General features: G+C 36.5%; 5 protein-coding genes and 1 non-coding gene across 8 annotated transcripts; 4 read left to right on the forward strand and 2 right to left on the reverse strand.

Moving 5' to 3' along the window:
- The first annotated feature begins 487 nt into the window (after nt 1-487).
- LOC104762802 (BTB/POZ and TAZ domain-containing protein 4) lies at nt 488-3,421 on the forward strand. Its single transcript, XM_010486188.3, has 6 exons — nt 488-1,178; nt 1,545-1,838; nt 2,010-2,140; nt 2,245-2,551; nt 2,646-2,959; nt 3,053-3,421. The coding sequence occupies exons 2-6, from the start codon at nt 1,596-1,598 to the stop codon at nt 3,180-3,182; spliced, it is 1,125 nt and encodes a 374-aa protein (XP_010484490.1). The 5' UTR covers nt 488-1,178; nt 1,545-1,595; the 3' UTR covers nt 3,183-3,421.
- Nucleotides 3,422-3,987: 566 nt separating this feature from the next.
- LOC104762801 (formin-like protein 6) lies at nt 3,988-8,172 on the reverse strand. Its single transcript, XM_010486187.3, has 4 exons — nt 6,190-8,172; nt 5,907-6,106; nt 5,141-5,382; nt 3,988-5,061 (listed from the first exon to the last, which is right to left on the reverse strand). The coding sequence occupies exons 1-4, from the start codon at nt 7,725-7,727 to the stop codon at nt 4,255-4,257; spliced, it is 2,787 nt and encodes a 928-aa protein (XP_010484489.1). The 5' UTR covers nt 7,728-8,172; the 3' UTR covers nt 3,988-4,254.
- Nucleotides 8,173-10,993: 2,821 nt separating this feature from the next.
- On the forward strand, nt 10,994-12,778 carry LOC104762804 (glucan endo-1,3-beta-glucosidase 12). Its single transcript, XM_010486191.3, has 3 exons — nt 10,994-11,257; nt 11,342-12,442; nt 12,528-12,778. The coding sequence occupies exons 1-3, from the start codon at nt 11,206-11,208 to the stop codon at nt 12,557-12,559; spliced, it is 1,185 nt and encodes a 394-aa protein (XP_010484493.1). The 5' UTR covers nt 10,994-11,205; the 3' UTR covers nt 12,560-12,778.
- Nucleotides 12,779-12,835: 57 nt separating this feature from the next.
- On the reverse strand, nt 12,836-12,907 carry TRNAM-CAU (transfer RNA methionine (anticodon CAU)). Its single transcript has one exon. It is a non-coding gene; the product is annotated as a tRNA-Met (tRNA).
- Nucleotides 12,908-14,415: 1,508 nt separating this feature from the next.
- On the forward strand, nt 14,416-15,695 carry LOC104762805 (zinc finger protein AZF1). The gene has a single exon (XM_010486192.3). The coding sequence runs from the start codon at nt 14,635-14,637 to the stop codon at nt 15,382-15,384; it is 750 nt and encodes a 249-aa protein (XP_010484494.1). The 5' UTR covers nt 14,416-14,634; the 3' UTR covers nt 15,385-15,695.
- A 2,600-nt stretch (nt 15,696-18,295) lies between these two features.
- LOC104762806 (phototropic-responsive NPH3 family protein NPY3) lies at nt 18,296-22,194 on the forward strand. Of its 3 annotated transcripts, none has more exons than XM_019239831.2 (6): nt 18,465-19,089; nt 19,472-19,691; nt 19,884-20,009; nt 20,092-20,161; nt 20,271-21,434; nt 21,538-22,194. In XM_019239831.2, exons 3-6 carry the CDS (start codon nt 19,948-19,950, stop codon nt 22,006-22,008), a joined length of 1,767 nt encoding a protein of 588 aa, XP_019095376.1. In that variant the 5' UTR covers nt 18,465-19,089; nt 19,472-19,691; nt 19,884-19,947; the 3' UTR covers nt 22,009-22,194. The 3 variants fall into 3 exon arrangements, with proteins under 3 accessions (XP_010484495.1, XP_019095376.1, XP_087354530.1); XM_087498404.1 differs by having other exon boundaries at nt 18,733-19,089; nt 19,779-20,009; XM_010486193.3 differs by lacking the exon at nt 19,472-19,691 and having other exon boundaries at nt 18,296-19,089.
- The last annotated feature ends 165 nt before the right edge of the window (nt 22,195-22,359 follow it).

The raw sequence follows: 22,359 nt of genomic DNA on the forward strand, positions 1-22,359 counted from the left end.
TACGACATTAACTATTTGATTTGATAGTGCTAATAACTTAAATTGTTAGAACTCCTATCAAAATACGAAAAATAAAATTAAAAAATATCAGAAATATGAATCAAAAATATCTTTCTTTCTTTTAGATGACCGATAGAAGCAAGGGAACGTGTCGCTAAAATAAAACACACACAAAAAAATAGGTAACAGTCAAAATTCATAATAAGAAATATCAAAAAGACCAAATAAAATATTTATGACGCGATCATCTTCCGGACAACAAATATATATATATACACACAAATGCACGCGATTATAACTAGTGAACATTTTGAAAATGAAAAGTATCTGAAATAATATACCCTTTATTAGATAGCAGACAAAAATCTAGTGGTGTAAAATTAAGACTACTATTTTGTTAACAAAATTAAGACTAATCTAAACTTATCTTGTAAACAAGAAAAGGATAATACTAGTAATAAATACGAGATTACAAATATTAAAAAAAAAAACGAAGACAGCTAAAATGAGCTGTGAAACGCCGAACAAGAACAAAATAAAGGACAAAACCGATCTGTTTTTTGTACGGCTCTTAAATTTTAACCCATTTTAAAAAGAAAAAGAAAACATGCAGGCAGAGTAGTCGTGTTTGAATTGATAAAGCGGAAGAGATAAATAAAAGGAAGCCCACCACCACCTCTTCTCAGCTGCTAAGGCGCGTGGATTCTCAGCCGTCCGTTTCGTAACCGTAGGCTCCACGCGCCTCTTCGTAATTTTTTTTTTCCCCGCAAGGTGGTTTTTGTCTTTGCCTGCCGTGAAACTGAAATGATGAAGGAAGCAAAATAATATCTTTAATATTATTATTGAACGCAAAAAAAGTAAAAAAATAAAATAAAAAAAAATCCTTTTCCAAGCTTTGGATTTTTTTCTTTTTTTCGAAAAGATTTGTCGTCTTCTATAATTTGTTGTCTTTGTGAGTTAAGTGTGTGTGTGTGTGTGTTTATATAATGAGAAGAGGTCTCTGATCTCTTTCTCTCAAGAAGCTTCTCTCTATACAGAGCTTCTTCGCCTGCTGCTATTTTCTTGATAAAGGAGGAGACTTTATCGTAATTGAGAGCTCATTCCCATAGATAGAAGCTCTTCAACGAAGCTCAAAGCTTAATTCTGAGGAATTGAGATTTCTCTAACTTTTGTAAAAGGTATGTTCGATTGATCCTGTTTCTTTCATTTTCTATCGATTTGGAACTGTGTTGTTTGTGATGAACATTTCAGATTTATGAAAATGTATAGAGATTTATTCTTGTTCTGTTTTTCTGTTCAATTCCTTAATCAATAAATGAGAGAGATCTGATTCTTCCTTTGGAAAGCACGTTTTTTTTTTTGAGTAATAATAAGATATGATGTGGAATTTGTTTTCTGAATCACATTAATCGTATAAACGAATCAAAGACATGATTTTTGGATTTCATTTTTGCATGTTTGGAATGAAAGAAAGATCTTGTCTTTTAACTTTTAAGCAAATAATTCCGAATCTTTTTCCAAATATTTCATTTTGATTGATGCAGGAAAGAGAAGATAGGCTCAAAAAAAAAAAAAAAAAAAAAAAAACCAAGAGAATGGTGACTGCTTGTGTTGATCTTCATCAATCTTCTTCAGATTCTTCTGTGCCTATCCCTCCACCTCTTCCATCTAAATCTGATGGACACAAGAGAACATACGGCGCACCAGGACTCGGGAATAGCTGCGTTTCGACAGCTACAAGAGATTTGTGGGATCGTCTTTTCAACGATAGATACAAAGCTGATGTTGTGATTTACATAGATACTGGCAACGTCATCTATGCTCATGCCAACATCATTGTAAGCTGCTCTCTCCTTTTAGCACTTCTTTCAAAACTGTTGATGTTGATCAATGTCTACTTACTACTTAGCTAGGCGAATACATACTTGCTTCCTAGTCCCATAAATCTCTAGACTTGGTTTATATTGATAGTTTTTTTTTATTTTTTGACTTGGTTGTTGAATTTACAGGGAAATGCTTCCACTGTGATCAAAGGCATGTTGAAGCAAGCCAAAAGACATGGCAAGTGGCATACAATCTCTATCCGTGGTGTCCCTCATGATGCTGTCCGTGTTTTCATCCGTTTCCTCTATTCTTCTTGGTATAGATATAACTCATTGCCTCTATACCTACTTATTTGCTCTGTGCTTTTTTTAACATTTGTTTTATCGTAGTACTGATTAGACTTTACTTTCTTGGGTGTAGCTATGAGAAAGAAGAAATGAACGAGTTTATCATGCATTTGCTACTACTGTCGCACGCGTATGTGGTTCCTCAGCTGAAAAGGCTCTGTGAATGGCATCTAGAACATGGTTTGCTTAATACTGAGAACGTGGTTGATGTGTTCCAGCTTGCGCTGCTGTGTGATTTCCCTCGGCTAAGCGTCATATCTCACCGTATGATCATGAAACACTTCAAGGAGCTTTCTGCGACAGAAGCATGGGCAGCTATGAAGAAAAGCCATCCGTTTCTTGAGAAAGAAGTTAGAGACTCGGTGATCCTCCAAGAAAATGTAAGTACAGTTCTGTTCAACAAACCTTTTGTCCGCTTATATATATTTAACAAATGTCTAAATCTTAAATATGTGTGTAAATATAAAAACGCAGATGCGGAAAGAGAAGATCAGAAAACGAAATGATCAGCGGATGTATTCGCAGCTATATGAAGCAATGGAGGCTCTTGTTCATATATGTAGAGATGGATGTAAAACAATAGGACCACATGATAAAGATTTCAAACCGAACCACGCACAGTGTAATTATGAAGCTTGCAAGGGATTAGAATCACTGATCAGGCATTTTGCAGGCTGTAAGCTTAAAGTTCCAGGAGGTTGCGTACATTGCAAGAGAATGTGGCAACTCCTTGAATTGCACTCACGTCTCTGCGCAGATTCTGATCGATGTCGGGTCCCTCTATGCAGGTAAAAACCCAACTTTTTAAAAAAGCGTCTACCTTTAGAGCTGTTCAGACCTGAATGAGGGGTTGCTTATGTATGATTTTTTTTTGGCAACAGAAACTTGAAAGAAAAGATGGAGAAACAGAGCAAGAAAGATGAAACAAGATGGAAACTTCTGGTGAAGAATGTATTGGGGAGTAAGAAAATCGGAGGGTCTCCTTATTTTTTACCGGTGACCAGCTCGTAAAAACCTCATCTCAAGGTTTCACCATCTTCGAAAATCTCAAGAAGGGCGAGTATTAAGCGTTTCTTGTGATCCCCCTCCGACCCCAAGAGAACAAGTGTACCATAATAAAATTGAACCAGTGGAAATAATAAACACAAAGATTTTGTTAGCAATGGGTCAAAAATATCTGTAAACCGGATTTGATCCGGTTTAACAATGGTTTTGTTCTTTTAATTACTCAGTGGCAAAATTGGTAATAAGCTGAGGCATCAAAACAACACAGGAGAAGAAGAATCAAGAATCTACCAAAAAGATTTATATAGGACCCAACTTGTTTTGTTATTTTTAATAACTCCAAAAATGGAAAAGTGAAACGAAAAGATCGTGGTGGGAAAAAGTGACGTAGAACAAGACAAAACCAATAAGAAAAGACAGAGAGAGAGAGGACGTGGTACTAGACAGTGTACACAATCTCGGTCTCACTCACATCACATGTTTCTATTTCATTTAATATAAGTAAATGTTTGGGAACATTCATTGTCACAAACCCAATTCCTTTGTTTTTTTTTTTTTTTTTTGGACAAACACAAACCCAATTCCCTATATCGTATTTTAGACCACGTATCTGTTTTTCTCCTTTTATATCACTTTCGTATTGGATTCTGATTCCCTTTTCTCTCAACAACAACAACAACAACAAAAAAAACACACGATTCGAACCTATACGATTATTATATGAGTTTACAACTAACATCATCACTATATTTAAATTGATCTTTGTATAGTCATAAAAGCTTATAAAGGCCAAAGAAATAAACAACCAAAATCAAGAAATTACGATATTTTCATATATCTATCTATATTTAAATTGCCGACAAAACAAAAATTAAAAAAAAAACTAAGAAAGAAAAAGAGGTTCCTTATTTGTTACGAAAATTTGATCATTATAGTGTTTTTGTTACTCTCTAATAATGTCCGTGTTCTCCGACTAAACCAACTCAACATCTGCTATATCTCCTCCGGTTTGAGAAACACCAATTTTAATTCTTCTTTTGTCTTGGTGTAAGAAACTGTACAGCTTTTTGTTTCATCATCACGTGGAAGAGTTGCTGCTGTGTTCATCATCTGAGCTTGTGTCGTCTGGTCTTCCTTTATACCTATGGAGAACCGGTAACGAAGCTGTTGCTGATATCCTGAACGACCTAGCTGAAGCTGAGCCCATCGATGACGACATTTCTTGCATTGTCTTCACTTCTTTACAAACATTATCTAGAACTCCAAGAAAATCTCTCACGACCAAGAAGATTCTCAAAGGATGTGCTTCTTCTTTTGCAGCATTCCCATGGAAATACTCTGTTACTTCTTTAACCATTGACAAAGCCTTTCTTTCTCCTCCTTTGATTTTTCTAATCTCTTCTTCTGCTTCTACCAAAAACGTTTTCATCGAATCAAAAAACTTCCCTTTAGTTGTCTCTGTCTTGAGAAATGATCTGAGTTTATCAAGACCCATTTCGAGCTTTGACACGTAACTGCTCAGTACATCGAAGTCCATCCCCGCTGATTTTTTCACATTAACCAGATCTCTACTGAGTCCAGCAACTACTTGTAATCCTTGCTTTCTGAAATCGTCATTATTGTTTCCATGGAGGATGGTTTCGTCTTTTGTTGTTGTTGTTGTTGTTGTTGTCCCCTCAGACCTTGTGATTTCTTGGACGACAAAATGAAGCAATGTGGTTTTGCCATCTACTCCTTTGATATCTACAAGTTTTAAAAGTGTATCGAGTTTGAAGGCTTTGGCATCTCCGCGATTCGTGCCAACGTTCATTCGGTTTCCAGTCATTAGAACAGCCTCGAGGAGCTTAAGGAATAGTCTGCTTGCTTTTAGCTCTAAGCTTGCTTCCTAAAAAGCAACCAAGGGATCAGAATTACGAAAAATCATCTGAGCAATTAGATCATCAAGAGTTTTAAGTGTAACTAACCTCTAATGTCTGGAAAGAGTTCCTTAGATACTTGACTTCTGCATCAAAGTTGGCTCTATACAACATCGCTTCAACTCTTTTGAATGCAAAAGGGATATCGAGAATGGTTTTGAGGAATCTCTCAGCTGTTCCCAGTTTCGATACATCACCAGAGTATTCTCGGAGTTTTATCTCTTCCTCCTTTGTTGGAGCCATCTTCACCAAAGTCTCTAGAAGCTCAGCACCTAAGCTCTCAGGATTACCTGTCACAGTACCACAAGTATAATTAAATTAAAATAATAGGGACCACAAATGCTTCTTAGAACAATAACGTAATGAAATAAATTGTGTTCAGAGAATCTTAATGAATGTCAGCCACATCATGTTAGCTAATCCAGTAAAAATTATAGGTTGGCTCGTTTTCTCCTTTACATGTGGTATGTTTCATAAGTTGAAAAATCATGTTAGAAGCAATATAAAGCAGAAATAATCATTTCATATGTTATTGTTCTTTGTAATGATTATAACTTGTGGCCTAAGCCTTTTTAGTATAATTGAGATTTTCACCACTGTTACCTCTGATGAGATTAGATCCCTAACATTATTCCGCCTATCAAAGATCTCAATTAACCCATCAAGGCATCAATACTCGAAAACTGGTTGAGTGCCAAACAGAGGAACCTAAATGTAGATAGCTTACTAACTTATCATGATCTAGGAAAATACCAAAATACTAAATTGTAAATCCTTCCCTCAAAAACAAATCAAACTGGACATCATTACTCACCATCCGTGAGAGCTTCGGAGACCTCTTCTCGTGTTACATTTAGTGCTCTTAAGAGAATTGCAATGTTCTGCGATTTCTTAGGATCCAGCACTCTGTTCTCGTTCTCAGCTGGAGGCATCACTGACCTTCTCAGAGGTTCCTTTGGAGCGGAACTTCCCGAATTGCAACCAAAAAGATGTTCCATCCTATCCTCGTTTAATCTATATAACACCATAAGATCATCAAAGTTAGTCAAAATTCAAATGTATGAGGCCAAACAATGTAGTAAAGAATGGAAACTCACTGGAATGAGCTTGACTTGAGCTGGTCCCAAACAGTGGCTCGATCTGAGCTCGCTCGTACTTTGTCCCAGTGGAGTGGTTTTAACTTTGGCTTGCTTGGGTCTGTGTCTCCGTCTCCTGTTTTCTCAAGAGAACCCGCTGGTATCACATTGACCTCTTCTACAGCCTTGGAATTAGGACTTGGAGTCTTGAACGCTTGTGTTCTTGAAGGAGACGTTGTGGAAATCGTTGTTGGTTCAGAATTGGTGAGTTTTCGTAGTATCGGGAAATCTCTCGGCCGTTTCTGAGGCGGTGGAGGAGGAGTAAAACGCGGAGGCGGCGGAGGAGGTGGCGGTGGAGCTGGAGCCTGGAAAGGAGGAGGAGACCGCCGTGGTGGAGGCACTCGTGAGCTGAGAGGGGAATTCTCTTTTGTAATGGCCTGAAACGCCTCCCTGTTCGGTGGCGGAGGAGGCTGCGAGAACTTCGGCTTGTTCTGTGAATAAGGAAACTCATGTTCATCGCTATCCAAGCTCCTTAGAGGTAGAGGTTGTATTGGCGTCGGCAGTTTCTGCTTAATCGACGGGATGATGACGTGTTTCATCTCAGGCGACCTAGACGCTGCCGTCGCAGGAGCCGATCCAAATTTAGACCTGGGAGAAGTTCTCTTCGAGTGAGGAAGTGATCCGCCATTGCTGTTAACGGAGCGAGGAAACGCCGTGTAATAACCGTCATCGCTGGTCATGGCAGATCCGTGCGGCGTGTAAAACGCCGTGTCACGGCATTCCTCACCGGAAGAAGATGACGAAGAAGGAGATAAAGCGGAAGGAGAATTATCAGACGGTAGCCGCGGTTGAGCTAACGGAGGAAGCGGTTGAAGCTCCGGACTCGGACGATAACGATCGGATCTCTTAACCGAATTCAATTTCCGGTACGGAGAGGAATTAACCGGTCCATTAGTTCCGCCGTTATACTCACTCGCCGATTCACGGCTCGGTTCAACGGTTCCCATATAGAGAAAAGTGGAGGACGTCGTCGTCGGTGGTACCGGATCTTCCTGAAATCTCCGAGAAGCCGCGGAATCGCCACCTCCAGTGACGAGCTTCTGAGTGTCACCGGCATGCTTAGCTTTGTGACGGTACAAGAAGAACGCTAAAGCCGAAAGCATGCCGAGAGTGACAAATCCGACGGAGATGACGATTGCGACTTTTTTCCCCGGCTTGGATGATTGAGTAGTAGCCGTCGGAATGGGCAAACCGCCATTGACGTCGGCGGAAACAGGAGATGGCGGAGGAGGATACTGAGTTTGCTCAGGAGTAGATGGATTCTCCGGGAAAAACGGTTGATCGGGAGTGGATGGAGTAACGGGAGGAGACGGAGTTGTTGATTCGAAATCTGGTGGTGGAGGAGAAGAAGCTTCTGGAAAAAGAGGCTGATGAAGAATTCTCCGATGAACTTCTTCAGTAGTAGTGAATCGGTTCAAGTTCACGGCATCAACGGAAATTGAGAGGAAGAGGAAGAAGAAGAAGAAGAAGAAGAAGAAAATGGATTGAAGAGCTCTCATGGCGAATCGTGTTTAACAGTTTTACAATTATCCACCTCTCTCTCTAAATTCATCTTCTTCCTTCGGTTTTTTTTTTTTTTCCTTTTTTTTGCTCTCTCGGAAACTTTTTTGGGGGGGTTCGTCAGATCGTAATCTTCAATGGAAAGGAAAAATTAAGAAAATAGTTTATGGAAAAAAATAATTAAAGAGAAAAGGAAAAAGAAGGTGAAAAAGGGAAAGTAATAGCAGCAGAGAGAGAGGGGAGAAGAAACGAAAGTTCGTTTCGTTTCGTTTCGTTTCGAGATCTGAGATTTATGACGCTGACGTCTACATTCCGGGATCGTTTAATCTGCTTTTTTTTTAAACCTCGTTAATTAGTGTGATGATTACCCAAAAAATAAAACTAATCGTACGTAATAATATTGTAACGAAATGTATTTTGTATTATACGTGTGCGACAACAAACATATGTTTAAAAAAAAACAAATACTCCTATTTACTAGTCTCTAGTTGCTGCTGAAGTAAAAGACGACATTTTTAAAACGAAGAATAGACAGCCTAACGTTTCACGTTTACCTTCATGGAAATTAATTGACTAGTTTTGATTATAAATTTATAATACATTAATAATTCAAACTTTGTTATTAAAAATTATGGATGGACTCTCATCATCGTCGTCTTGTTTGCTTTTTCTTTTTATAAACAAAATAATAAATAATATATTGATCAATATACGATATGGAAATTTCCGCCACGTGAGATTCTTGTCAACAATCAAATAGAAATACTCAGTACTCCCGTATGGCTTTTGCTACTTAAAGACGTAAATGTCCCTTGTTATGTAATTAATTAACTTAGAATGTGACTTGTCCTTTTCCGTCCAACGTAGACATTTTCAAATTTTTGTTTTCTTTGATTTCAAGACGACGACGCAGGAAAAAAAGACACGTAACATACCTCCATCGTCGACTTTTCGATCTTATTGTATTTTTCCCTCTGATTTACGGAAAAAAAAAAAAAAAAAAAAAAACAGAGCTAGTCCGGCTGATTCTGTAGAAGGGAAGCCAATCCTCGGTGGTCCAGCTCCACCGTAGATCAGAATACATATTTGATATGGGACAAACAATTCTAATTTTCAAAAGACTCTTTTTTAAGTTTGTTTTCTTTATTGCTAATCAAACAATTTTTCGAGTTGAAAATAAAATTTTAAAGTGTCGGTTGTTTTTTTAGCTATATTCAATCATTTCATTTATAATACGAAAGTCTCCACTGTTTTTCTTTGCTTGTTTTTTTTTGTGTGCACTATTTACTTTACTATTCTAACAAGGAATTTTCACATACAGAAAGAAATTATTGTACACGATATAAGTAAACGTATAAATCAAGTTTATAGCGAATCTATAGTAAGAAAAAATTTTGGTAGTGAATAAGAAAAGAGGAAGAAAGAAGAAGACCCATACATGTAATTTTGGAATAAAGTGATACAACGGGCTTAACGTTACATCCCTATCTTTTTATCTTTTTCTCTCTTTTTATTTTTGTCTTTTATATTCTTTCAATTTCCTTTAGCTTCATTCTTCTTTTTTTTTTTTTTTTTGGGTATAAGAAAAATAAATGATGTATGGATCCACCGACTCTGATTCTGTGTTTATGTTTATTAATGGTAATGGACCTAATGGTGAGATAGTAATTGTAATGTTTATTGAGGGGTCAACCACACGCTCTCTTGCGTTTTGCTTTATTTTTGCTTTTTTTTTCTCTCTTTCGTTTTTTATTTTTGTTTTTGTTTGTTTACAAATAACTTTCTCATTTTCTTTTGTTATCTTTAAAACCTTTTCCATTTTTAACTTGCTGAGGATGCCCATTTTCTTTTCCTCATAGTTACAATTACAATTGTGCCCTAAATCTCTTCTCCTTTTAACTAAAGAATAATGCAGAAACGTTAGTGAGTAGTGACTAATACAAAATCAAGAGGTTCAATCTAAAATAGTAATTTTCCCTTCTTATTTTTCAGATTTATTTATATCTTTAGGTAGAAATTGCATGTGCATTTTGTCAATAAGAAGAAACAAATATCCCCTTAGCCAGAAAAAAATAAATATTCCTGAGGGGATAAAAATAATTTTCTTCTCTTCCACGTAAACATAAAAATCTCTCCAACGCTTGTGTTTGGGTTAAAGCTCAAGATAGACAATATTCTGCAACACAATTTGTACTCGTTTGTTTTTCTGTCATTACTCATTATTTCTATTGAGACCACAAGCCAAAACGAATTTGGAATGGGGTTTTCCTTGATTGTCAAAACAAATTTCTTGATGTAGTGAAACTAAATTAACATTTGATAAGACTATTAGTAGCAGCATGTAATGATACCGACAAATCCGAGAGGTTCATGGGTCAGATGGGTCAATGCTTGGATTTTAATACACTGCCATCTCTCTTATTCGTTAGTTAGTTTATTGTTTGGTTAATTAAATATTAATTTGAGGTGGTAATCATGATAAAGGTACTCGACAAATCCCTTGCTAGTGTTGTCATAATGATTATGACAGGATTATTCAAAACGTTCAAAGTAATTTTAGAATCCCACACACCACTCTTCACTTAACAATATCAGTCTAATCAGTAATCACAAGCCTTTTAAATAAAATAACTCGAAATGGCTAGCTTTTAAATTGTTGTTTCGGATAAAGTTTCCTTATAAGAAGAAAACTATAAATGGCTGAAACTTGGACGAAGAAGCAAAAAATCAGATGTCTAATCAGGCCCATAGTCTAGATTTAAGAAAGGCCCTAAGTAAAGCACATTATTGCCGAACCATCTTAAGGCTACTGATAATACGCCGTCGTCTTAATTTATAGCTATAAAAGTGCATCAAAATTATATCAGAAGCTTATCAAAATGTCCCACGATGTTTGTGCCTGCCGTGTAATTTCCCTCTTCTACAAAATTCCCTAAAACGGCAACGTTTTCAGGATATTCAACGCTCTATTGATGTCTAGGACTAGACTAGACCCTTTCAAAAAAAAATGTCTTCATCTTAATAAATCGAATTCACTCTAACACGAAATCAAACTACAACGATTGATCATAATTATAACCCTGAACCATAATTCAATGTTTGTAGAAGCACCTCTATTTGAAGCTTATCTTGTGAACACTCAATAGTCTTGTCTTGTCCTCTGTTACCACCAAAGACACGTGTCGCAATGTACGGTTTCTTAAAACAGAACAGTTCAACGTATTCAACGCCATTATTTTCCATGTCAGTATCGATACACCACTTTATAGTCAGCAAGCAGCAAGAACAGCACAACAGTCACTGTGTAACATTAATCTTACTTTTTTTTTTTTTTTTCCTTAAAAGTAGAAAACGACCTTATTTGATTCTTCCTCTGCACTCTAAAGAAAAACCCATCTTTTATAAACTTCTCATGTGCTGAGAAAGAAACCAAAAACCACAAGGAAAGAAAGGAAGGAAACTGTGCCAAAGGCAAAAATGGGTCGTCTTCTTTACATTGTCTTCTTCATTGCCTTTCTCGGTTTTGCAGGTAACAAAACCACAAACAAAAAGCGCTAATGATTGTTTCTCTTTATTATTGTAACTCATAGCTAATAATAATCTTTGTATGCAGGAGCTGGTCAAGAATCAACACCCATTGAAGCTTTAAACCTGCATCACAAAGTCCTTCAACTTCCTCAAACTACTGATCTTGATCTCGCTGTTTCAGTGAGCGACAACAAAACAATTACTGAGATTTCCTCTAGTATCATAAAGGCTGAGACTTGGCTTAAAACTCATGTCCTCTCTCGTTACCCTACCATCAAAATCACCACCATTGTTGTCATTTTCCCTGATTCTTGCCACCAAACCACACAACACAAACCCAGCTTTGATCTAGCTCTAACTTCTTTGAAAAACATTTACCACTCTCTCACAAGATGGGGTCTTGAGAAGAAAATCAAAGTCTCCTCTGGCTTCTCTTACCAGTGCTTAGAAAACCCAAAAAGCTCAGAAATGTTCAACCCTGTTCTTATCTTCCTCAAGACCATAAACTCAACTTTCACCATAAACCCACCTTTAAATTTCCTTTCTTCACCTGATAATCATCTAGATTTGCTTCATTCCGTGGAAAAGTTGGGATCTTTGAGCTTCAACAAGGTCAATTTCTTAAACCCTGAACCAGAAGAAGCAACTACAAGGAGAAATCTCAGATCTTTAATCAACATTAGCAGCAAATTCACAATCTCTTTCCCAACACTACCCTCTCCATCACCAGAGCACTCACCAATCCACTCCACAATCGGATCTTCATCTCCACCAACAGTATCCTATTTCCCTGAACCTCCACAATACCCGCCGGAGCAATCTCCGATTTCCTCTCCTCCTCTACCGAACCAAGGCCAAGGGAATCAAGGGATCTCTCTTCCGCCACCGTGCCTTCCTACTCATCCAGCACCGTCGCCGTCACCGGTGAAGAAGAAGGACGTGGAAGGGCTATGGTGCGTGGCGAAACCGAGCGTAGCGGCAGAGACATTGCAACAATCTTTGGACTTTGCTTGTGGACAAGGAGGAGCCAATTGCGATGAGATTAAACCTCACGGGATATGTTACTATCCAGACACAGTCATGGCTCATGCCTCTTACGCTTTCAACAGTTACTGGCAAAAGACTAAACGAAACGGAGGCACTTGCTCTTTCGGTGGAACCGCCATGCTTATCACTACTGACCCTAGTAAGATTCGATAGTGCAGAGTTCACAAATTACCTTTCAAGATTCGATAGTGCAGAGTTATGGAATTTTGATTTTGTTACCGCAGGTTATCAACATTGCCGGTTTATTCTGAGTTGAGATATGTCAGCCATTGAAGATCTAATCTACCACGGAAGCGATATGAAGAAGACGATTAAAGGAAAAATAATTTTAGTTTCTAGTGATCGATCGCTAGTTTTATTAATTTAATCATCGTTACAAAACTATGTTTATCAATATAGGGTTCAAGTTAATTATTGTTACTTTTAAGCCGTTTATTCGGTCCAGTTGTTACTATTAATGGGCTTTGTTATACGATTATGGGGCCTTTCTGTGAAGGAAAAACGGAAAAAAAAAAATAATCACAAAATTATATATCAGAGCCAGGTTTCGATCCTGGGACCTGTGGGTTATGGGCCCACCACGCTTCCGCTGCGCCACTCTGATATTTGTTAATATAACTCTACCAGTTATATATTTATAAAATTAATACTTCTTTGGGCTCCTCTGTTGCTGTTGACTCGTATTTTTTTTTTAACTCGTATTTTTAAACTTTACGAAATTTTTATAAGACTGTTTCTTTTAGCTTCTTCTATAAACCACGTAGAAGATATCCAATATTCTTCTGCATAACGACAGCTTATAAGATAGAATCGTCGAAGCTATGTTTTGGCAGTTGAATATTGACTAAGTAGACAAAAACTGTTATGAGTAACGACGAGACCCACTTCATAATGCAACAACAAACTCGAAGACTTAAAAGACTTACTCCACTTTCTGTCTTTTATCTCCCGTCAACGACCCCCAATTGTTATTTTACGCATTGTTTAATTTTCTTCTCTTTTGTTCTTTTTTTTATAAACTCAAAACATATAATTGTGTGTTTAGTTGGTGGCTACTGACTAGTGGGCAAGTCTTACAAACCAAAACTCATGTACATTCTTTTGAGAGAATCAAGTGTGCTATTATTATTATTTGAAATAAATATATCAAACCAAAATCGAAGATAATAAATCAAAACATAGATAGTGTGTGTGACGGTGGTGCACGAAGTGTCAACCTCATGTTAGCCTGAGCCTTAAGTCTCGTACTGACTTTAACTGTCCACCGAAAAGCTGCACCATTCTTGTTACGACACGTTGTCCAACAGAAGAATCCAGCCTTCTCTAGCCAATGAGGTAATGCCAGATAAGCAGTATCCCCAATGCCACCACGTATCACAAACCGAGAAAAGATTATATACTCCAGAGTGGCAAAAGCTTCTTCTTTCTTCGTCTTTTTGTTTATTTTTTCTATATTTTAATACAACTCCGAAGATATATGGCAATCCATTTCAAGAACAATTGTCTTCCTAATTTTAATCTTTACATCCCTAATCGACATTATTCTTTACTTTAATTGTATAAACGTTTGGGTTACTACTACGCCGAAAAGTATCATATTAGAATCAACTTGGAAGTCATACAAATTTGGACATATATTTAACTAAAAATCCTTTGAAGAGTTCCCAATCAAATAGGTGGAAACTTCGTTTTCTAAAGTGGGATAAGTTAAAAGGGGGATTGATTCATATAGTTGAGATTTGAGAGGGATAATTAAGAAAATGCAAGTTGCTAAAATAAAACACTGAACCAGCATGAAAATGAAAGTTGTGAAACCCCCCCCCCCCCCAAAAAAAAGTTATAGGATCGATATAAAGTTTCGAGCGATGACATAATTAGCTTAGCTTGGTAAATAAACTCGAAATCGTGTTTTTGTATACACTTTTATATTTTGAGGAGTGGTTATTAAACTTTTACAATCCAACATAAAAACTTATCTCAACATAATTCTGGCAGTTTCTGACTACAAACACTGCATTGACTTGGTAAATAATTCATCTAATATTCCAAAATTAATGACAACATCTTTTTATGTTTAATATAAAAAATAAAGGAATTTAATGGATTGAAGAAAGCAAGAGCAGCACCACTTGATCACTCATAGCCCACGTTCCCACTCTCAATCCCAATTCTAAAGATTTGTTACATAATATATATCTATAAATCAAAACCAACACTCAAAAAACACAACACAAACACAAACACAAGACGTGCTCACAATACACCACACACTTCACTCTTTCTTCATCATCATCTCCTTCTTCTTAAATACCTCAAAATTAAAAGAACCACATGGCTCTCGAGACTCTCAATTCTCCAACAGCCACCACCACAACCACCGTTCGGCCTCTTCTCCGGTATCGCGAAGAAATGGAGCCGGAGAATCTCGAGCAATGGGCAAAAAGAAAACGCACTAAACGTCAACGTTTTGATCACTATCAGCAGAATCAAGAGACGAATACAAAACTCCCTTCCGAAGAAGAGTATCTCGCTCTTTGTCTCCTCATGCTCGCTCGTGGCTCCGCCGTACAATCTCCTCCTCCGTCACGTCCTTCACCGTACGATCACCGAGACTACAAGTGTACGGTTTGTGGGAAGTCATTTTCGTCTTATCAAGCCTTAGGTGGACACAAGACGAGTCACCGGAAACCGACGAACAACAGTACTGCTATCATCACTTCCGGTAACCAAGAACTGTCTAATAACAACAGTCACCACAGTAACAGTAACGGCGGTCCCGTTGTAATCAACGTTACCGTGAATACAAGTAACGGTGCAGCTGGTCAAACAAATGGAAAGATTCATACTTGTACCATCTGTTTCAAGTCATTTACGTCTGGTCAAGCCTTAGGTGGACACAAACGGTGTCACTACGACGGTGGTAACAACGGTAGCAGCAACAGCGTAGAAGTCGTTGCTGGAGGTAGTGACGTCAGCGATGTGGAAAACGAGAGATCATCTGAAGAGAGTGCGATAGGTGGCGGCCACCGTGGGTTTGACCTAAATTTACCGGCTGATCAAGTCTCAGTGACGACTTCTTAACGTTGACTCGGTTTTGGTGAGGAAAAGTCAACTGTACTCAAGCGACGAAGGCAGGGTTAGTGGATGGACGGTGAAGATTTTGTAACGGTCGTTTCTATTCCAGTTGCTTCGGCTTGGACTGAGTCTGTAATGAAAATGATTGGAGTGGACTTGCATTTATTACTATTATTTATTTTTACAAAAGAAATGTTTATTTGTTGTTGGATTTATTTATAGTTTAGAGGAAACAATTGGGATATTGATATATTTTTATATTTTTTATTAAATAAAAAGAAAGTAATAATAATGCAGAGATGGATGATTGGATCGTACACGTTATTATATAGTGGACCATTCTGTAAAATTCTGAAATAAAGATATAATTTAATGTCGTAATCTATACTTCATTTACTTCCGCAAGCAAAGGAAAGCCACTTGAATTCTGTTACTCTCACAGCTCCTAGTGATCTGTTCCTCCTTCACCTAAAAACTATATTATACGTCTATAAATGTCTGTCATATTTTCCAGTTATAATACTATTTTTGTAACGTTTGGTAACAAGGCTTAATCTGATCGATTAAAAACTGAAAACATTCTGACTTGTTTTATACTGATTTACTCGAAAATTTCCACTTAATTAGTTTAATTAATAATTTTTAAATTTTTTTTTACAAAATATAAAATCATTATGGGTTTTGACAACGCAGTGGACCGTCGTCAAGTATTCCCGAATGGGCCCTAGCAGTAATATAAGAAAGAGATCAGCCAGCTTAAGAAGCCCATATATATATATTTCTTCTGCTTTTTTTTTTTCTTTGATGGCCCAATAGTGCAAAGCAGAAATCTATATTTCGATGTTAAATTTTATAATTTTATTTATCGTTAACAAGAAATAAAATAAGGTGATATTGGGAGGAAAAAAAAAAGTTGAAAACTACAAGAAGTTTGACTGTAATGATTCGAACATGTTACCAAACACGGGATATGAATCAGCATATATGCATGCATTCGATCTTGTTTGTCTATGAGAATCTGCTTCTCCCATGTGCGCCTTCTGATATCAGTTTAATCTTGTTTTTACTAATTTAATTCACGTTACTCTCTACAATACCGATAATGAAAGGCTAATTAAACGATATATAATCATGAACTGCATTATCATATTACCAACAACTAATTTGATTAATTTAGCAACTCATGCTTATTAGACTTTTGATTTTATGCATATATGTAAGTATATATGTTCTTAGCATAATAAACATAATCGTACAATTAGAAATCAACTATGTTAATAGACGGTTGAAGAAGTCTACGACAAAAGGTATATAACGGGAAATGATCTAGAGATGTAATCAATGCAATGTCTTCCAAAATATTTCAAAATGTCGTCGATATATATTGAGGAAAATGATGGTAAACCTTTAGTTTGGATATATGAAAAATATTAACGTATAAATTGAGATCAAGAAACACTGACTTGATAATAAATACTCCACGTAAAAATTGATGTTTTGAGATATTTTTTTGTCTTACAAAAATTGATGTTTTGTAAACTTCAAAAAATAATCATTGAAAATATTTTAAATTTTGAATTGTTATTGGTTTAAAATTAAATAATATATATTTAGTTAAAAGAAAAAGATATTTAAATTAAGTAATTATTGCTTTCTTAAAATGTGTAAAAGCTTCTAAATATCAATTTTTTATGAGACAGATGGAATAGTATATGAGTAGTATTTAAGATAGGACGACGTTGAAAAGATCCACAAAGCACATGTGGGTATGTACTAAACTACTAATGTTCAACCTTCTTTAAAAGTCCATTGACCAAAACCGTTGGAAGTAATCATATATCAAGCTTTCCCCTAACCGACCAAAACTCTTAAGGATGCCTTATCTTTCTCCATAATCATGTGACCCTCATTTTTATGTGCTCTCCTTTTGATTTTATCTCATTATTATGTTTTCATTTTTCGTTTTTATTTAATTGTTTTACATTTTTAAAAAGAAAATCAAAGCGCTAGACACACTCTGAAGAAAATCTGTTTATCGTGCATAGTGTCTTGATAAAACAAGATTAATTAACAGAAATACACACGACTGATCATAAGTATTGCTATATATATTAAAAAGCTCATATTATTTTCCATTCGAAATTTCTTATATCTATTACATATTAAGGGTGATGGCCGTCAGATTCCCCTTGTAAGAATTTTAAACTGCATGGTTTTATATTTTAAACTATATCTTATAAATGGTATGAAGCACATTCATGCGGATGCGCACCAGTGTGACGTGCAGGACAAAGCGATGTTAAAATATTAGTAGTGAGTAAATTAAACTTATGTTATAGTAACACATCTCTATTTGTTTAATTGACATTGGATCCTTTTGGATTTCAGTGTTGGGTTCTGTAGAAAGAATTAAAAGGCAGAAGAAATTTGATTGTTGTTGTTTAGTATTTATAGTTTTGAACGTTATTAAATGGAGTATATAATAGTAATACTTGAGCATATATTATTATTACAATAAAATTAAATTAAAAAAATGTTGCGTGCGCGGTCCCCTTTCGTCCACTAGGGCAAAAGACGGATTCACTTGTTTGATCGGTCTTTCATTTATCCCCTCAAATTAAAACACTTTTATAATCGATTTTTCCTCTGCCCTCTTTTTTCCGTTATGTCCAATAATAATAGTCTTTTTCTCTTTACAATAAATTAAAAATGAATATAATCAATCTCTTATAGTCCATTTTATTGCATTACAAATAACGATATTTTTATGAATTAACCTTTTTCCTCCAAATGGGGTTTCCACGGTCAACTCAGTAAACCAAACTAATGGCACAAATCCTTGTGGATGGAACATACCGAAAAGACTGAATTGACTACCACAATTTGCATAAAAAAAGAAGACTCAAAATAAAATATTGTTGACTCATATTAGTATTTTTTTTTCTAGTGATAATAATATTCATTGTTAGAAAAAAAAAAAAAAAAAAAAGAAAGGTGCAAGTCAGAATGAGGATAGCACAGTTTAACTTGTCAGATATTAGCGTGGATGAATTTATATATAACGCATTCAATCGTTTGCTACTTGCTAGTTGCTACTAGTACTACTTTTTTAATAAAGGGTTTTTAAAGAAAGTATTGCTTCCAGATTTATATCCGCAACCAACAGGAGAGAAAAAGCAAACACATGATAGACACTGAATTCGATTGAAAAACAAATCCTGGGGTTGGGTTATTATCAAAACACAGCTTTTCTTTATTTTTTTTCTCTTTAATCTTTTGATTATTTAATAATGGTAGTAGTATAAAAGTTTTTATAAGTTGAGTGGTGGAGGCGGTGGTGCTGATTCAGAGCGTGGGGTATTAGTATTGGGAGGAGATAGAGAGAGAGAGGAGATAAAAAGGGGACAGAACATTCTGAAGCTTTCAGATTTGCACTATGGTGAAGGAAGACGAAACAGCTCATCTTCTTTGATTCTCTCTGTTTTTTTCTTTTCTTTTTCACTTTTTAGGGTTTTTTCCTTTTTTTTTTTTTTTTTTTTTTGTTGGATTGCTGTTTTGTGTTTTGTCGGAACACTCTTGGAGGATTAGAGAGTTCTCTGTTCCACTCTCTGTCTACACACAGCAGCAGCAGTATAGCCCACACTTTTTGCCTCTGTCTCGTTTCATTTCATCGAATTGATCCTTAAAGAAGGTTTCTTTTCTCCACCAAAGGTATGATTTTTTCGTTCATTCCAACTCATTTTTACCTGAAATTTGCTGGTTTGGCTTCTAGATTTTAGGTCCAAATTCGAAATAAAAACCTAAAAATCACCTTTTTATATCTTAAGAGTAATTTCTTTAAGTTCTTAATTCTGTAGATTTGTAACGCTAACGGCTAACCACATGTTTTGGTTAATCTCTGATTTTTGGATAATTGTTTTATGTCACTAATTAACTTAACATAACATAATCTTTTTTTTTTTCTTTTTTTTTTTTTTGCTTATTTAGCAAAACTCTTCATTGATCTGTTTTGCTTTGTTTAATGCTTTAGTTTCTCGACACAAACCAAGAACTGCTTTATTCTTCTTAATCGGATATTCGCACTTTTTTCTAGGGTTCTGGGTTTTTGTTTCATCTTCCTTCCTTTTGATGCTTTCTGAACCTGATAAGATTCGCTACAAAAACAACAGAAGAACATTAAAGAAACAGAGAGAATTTGTATAAATAAAGAAAATAGTATTATGCAACGTGTCGGACTTACAGAGCAAGTGGAGAGCATCTCTCTATCTTTTGCTCTTTCATGTTTTCTTCCTTCCTTTAATCTCTCTCGCAAGGTTAGCAACTGAAGAAGCAATGTATAGGTTTCTTCTCTTATAGTTTAAGTCTAAAAAGTCTAATAATATATAGTAAATGTTTCACAGCTGCTTCTGCCTTCACCAATACTCTGCTTGTTTATACTTTTGCATCCAATAAGGATCTCAGATTTTGAATCCTTAATGTTCTTGTCGTCACAAAAACTATTTCAGACGTTCGAATTGAGAGCAGAACAATCTTCAGAAAGCTCTTCCTGGTTTGTTTCTTTGTGAAGAAATGAAGTTTATGAAACTTGGATCCAAACCGGATTCGTTTCAGTCCGATGAAGATTCCATAAGGTAGTAAAATGTCTTCAAGCTTTTGGTTTCTTTCTTCATATGTCCTTTGCCTCAGAATCTTACCTTTTCTGGCTGTTTATAGATACGTAGCAACGGAGTTAGCCACTGATGTAGTTGTAAATGTTGGAGATGTGAAATTCTATCTTCATAAGGTAAACTTAACAATCTCTACTTTTCAGAAATCAAGAACTCATAACAAACCACTTTGGTCTTTAGCTACTGATATGAAACAAACTTTTGATTTTTGTGTGTGTAATACAGTTCCCTCTTCTGTCTAAAAGCGCTCGTCTTCAGAAGTTAATAGCCACAACCACAACCGATGAACAATCCTCAGATGACGAAATCCGCATTCCCGATATCCCAGGAGGCCCTCCAGCTTTTGAGATATGCGCTAAGTTCTGTTACGGAATGACTGTGACACTCAACGCATACAATGTTGTAGCTGTGCGTTGCGCTGCAGAGTATCTCGAAATGTATGAATCGATTGAAAGCGGGAATCTTGTTTACAAGATTGAGGTTTTCTTGAACTCGAGTGTTTTACGAAGCTGGAAAGACTCCATCATTGTTCTCCAGACGACAAGATCATTCTATCCGTGGTCCGAAGATGTGAAAATCGATGTACGGTGTTTGGAGTCTATCGCTTTGAAAGCTGCTATTGATCCAGCAAGAGTGGATTGGTCTTATACTTATAACCGAAGGAAGCTTCTTCCACCTGAGATTAACAAGAATGGTGGTGTACCAAGAGATTGGTGGATAGAGGATCTTGCCGAGCTTAGCATTGATTTGTTCAAGAGAGTGGTTTCGACTATCAGAAGAAAAGGCGGGGTTTTACCTGAGTTTATAGGAGAAGCTCTTGAGGTTTATGCAGCAAAGAGAATACCCGGTTTCATGATCCAAAACGATGATGGTGATGATGATGTGATTGGACAAAGAGCTTTGTTAGAGACATTGGTTTCATTGTTGCCTAGGGAGAAACAGAGTGTTTCTTGTGGATTCTTGACCAAACTATTGAAATCTTCTGTTTCTTTGGAATGTGGAGAAGAAGAGAGGAAAGAGCTAAGTAGAAGAATCGGAGAGAAGCTAGAGGAAGCAAATGTGACTGATCTCTTGATCAGAGCTCCAGAGGGAGGTGAAACAGTCTATGACATTGACATTGTTGAAACCTTAATCGATCAGTATGTTGCACAAACACAGAAAGGAGACGAGCTTGATTGTTCAGAAGAAGATACCAACGAAGGAGATGGGTTTGTTTCAGACAGTTCAAAAGCAAATGTCGCCAAGTTAATCGATAGATACTTAGCTGAAATCTCAAGAATCGAACCCAATTTGTCTCCTTTAAAGTTCATCTCAATTGCAGAAAAGGTTTCAAATTTCCCAAGATCATCGCATGATGGTGTTTATCGTGCTATTGACATGTTCTTAAAGGTAACTTCTGCTCTCAGATCTGCTCCTTCAATTTTCTAAAGTTGCAGTTTTTAAGTTTTGATCATCAATTGAAAACCAAAGTTCTGATCTTTGATTAATACAGCAACATCCAGGAATAACAAAGAGTGAGAAGAAATCGTTAAGCCGGTTAATGGTTTGCCGGAAATTATCGCCGGAAGCTTGTGCTCACGCCGTGCAAAACGAGAGGTTACCTTTACGAGTCGTGGTGCAGATCCTATTCTTCGAGCAAGTACGTGCCACGTGTCCCACAACGAAACCTTCTCTCCCACCGAGCGGCTCTCACGGGAGCTCGAGGACGACGACGGAAGAAGAGTGTGACTCAGTAACGGCCACGGAGGAGACGGCGACGACGAGAGACAAGACGAGTAGTTCCGAGAAGACGAAAGCTAAAGGAGTTGTAATGTCTCGGATTTTTTCGAAGCTTTGGACAGGTAAAGATAGAGACGGTGTTGGAGATGTTAGTAGCTCAGATACATCTGAAAGCCCTGGATCAGCTACCACCGTCGGTGATAAATCGACGCCGTCGACTCGCCGCAGAAGATCATCGTCTTGACTTGTTTAGACAACTTGGGCTTTTTTATTGTAAGATTAGGCCTTTTCTTTTAAGCTAACTTTTGGTTTAGATTAAATTTGGGTCAGTTATTTTGGTGATTATAAACCCAAAAGTTTTTTTTGGTTTATGTAACCGTTACAAATTTTGAGATATCCAAATTCTAATGTTATTGTTACCTTTAGAGTATTTTTCTAGTTTAACAAAGTAAAAGAATAAATTCAAGAAAATCTTTTGATGATGGAACCTGTTCCCTTCTTTGTGATGATAATAATATTAGCAATTTGCAAGGATTGTTTTGAAAACTTAAAAAAGGGTTTTAGCCGGCAGAATTGACCATACAAACTATAAAGA

This window comes from Camelina sativa, chromosome 18 (assembly GCF_030686135.1).
Source record: "Camelina sativa cultivar CO46 ecotype springtype chromosome 18, ASM3068613v1".
NCBI lineage: Eukaryota > Viridiplantae > Streptophyta > Magnoliopsida > Brassicales > Brassicaceae > Camelina > Camelina sativa.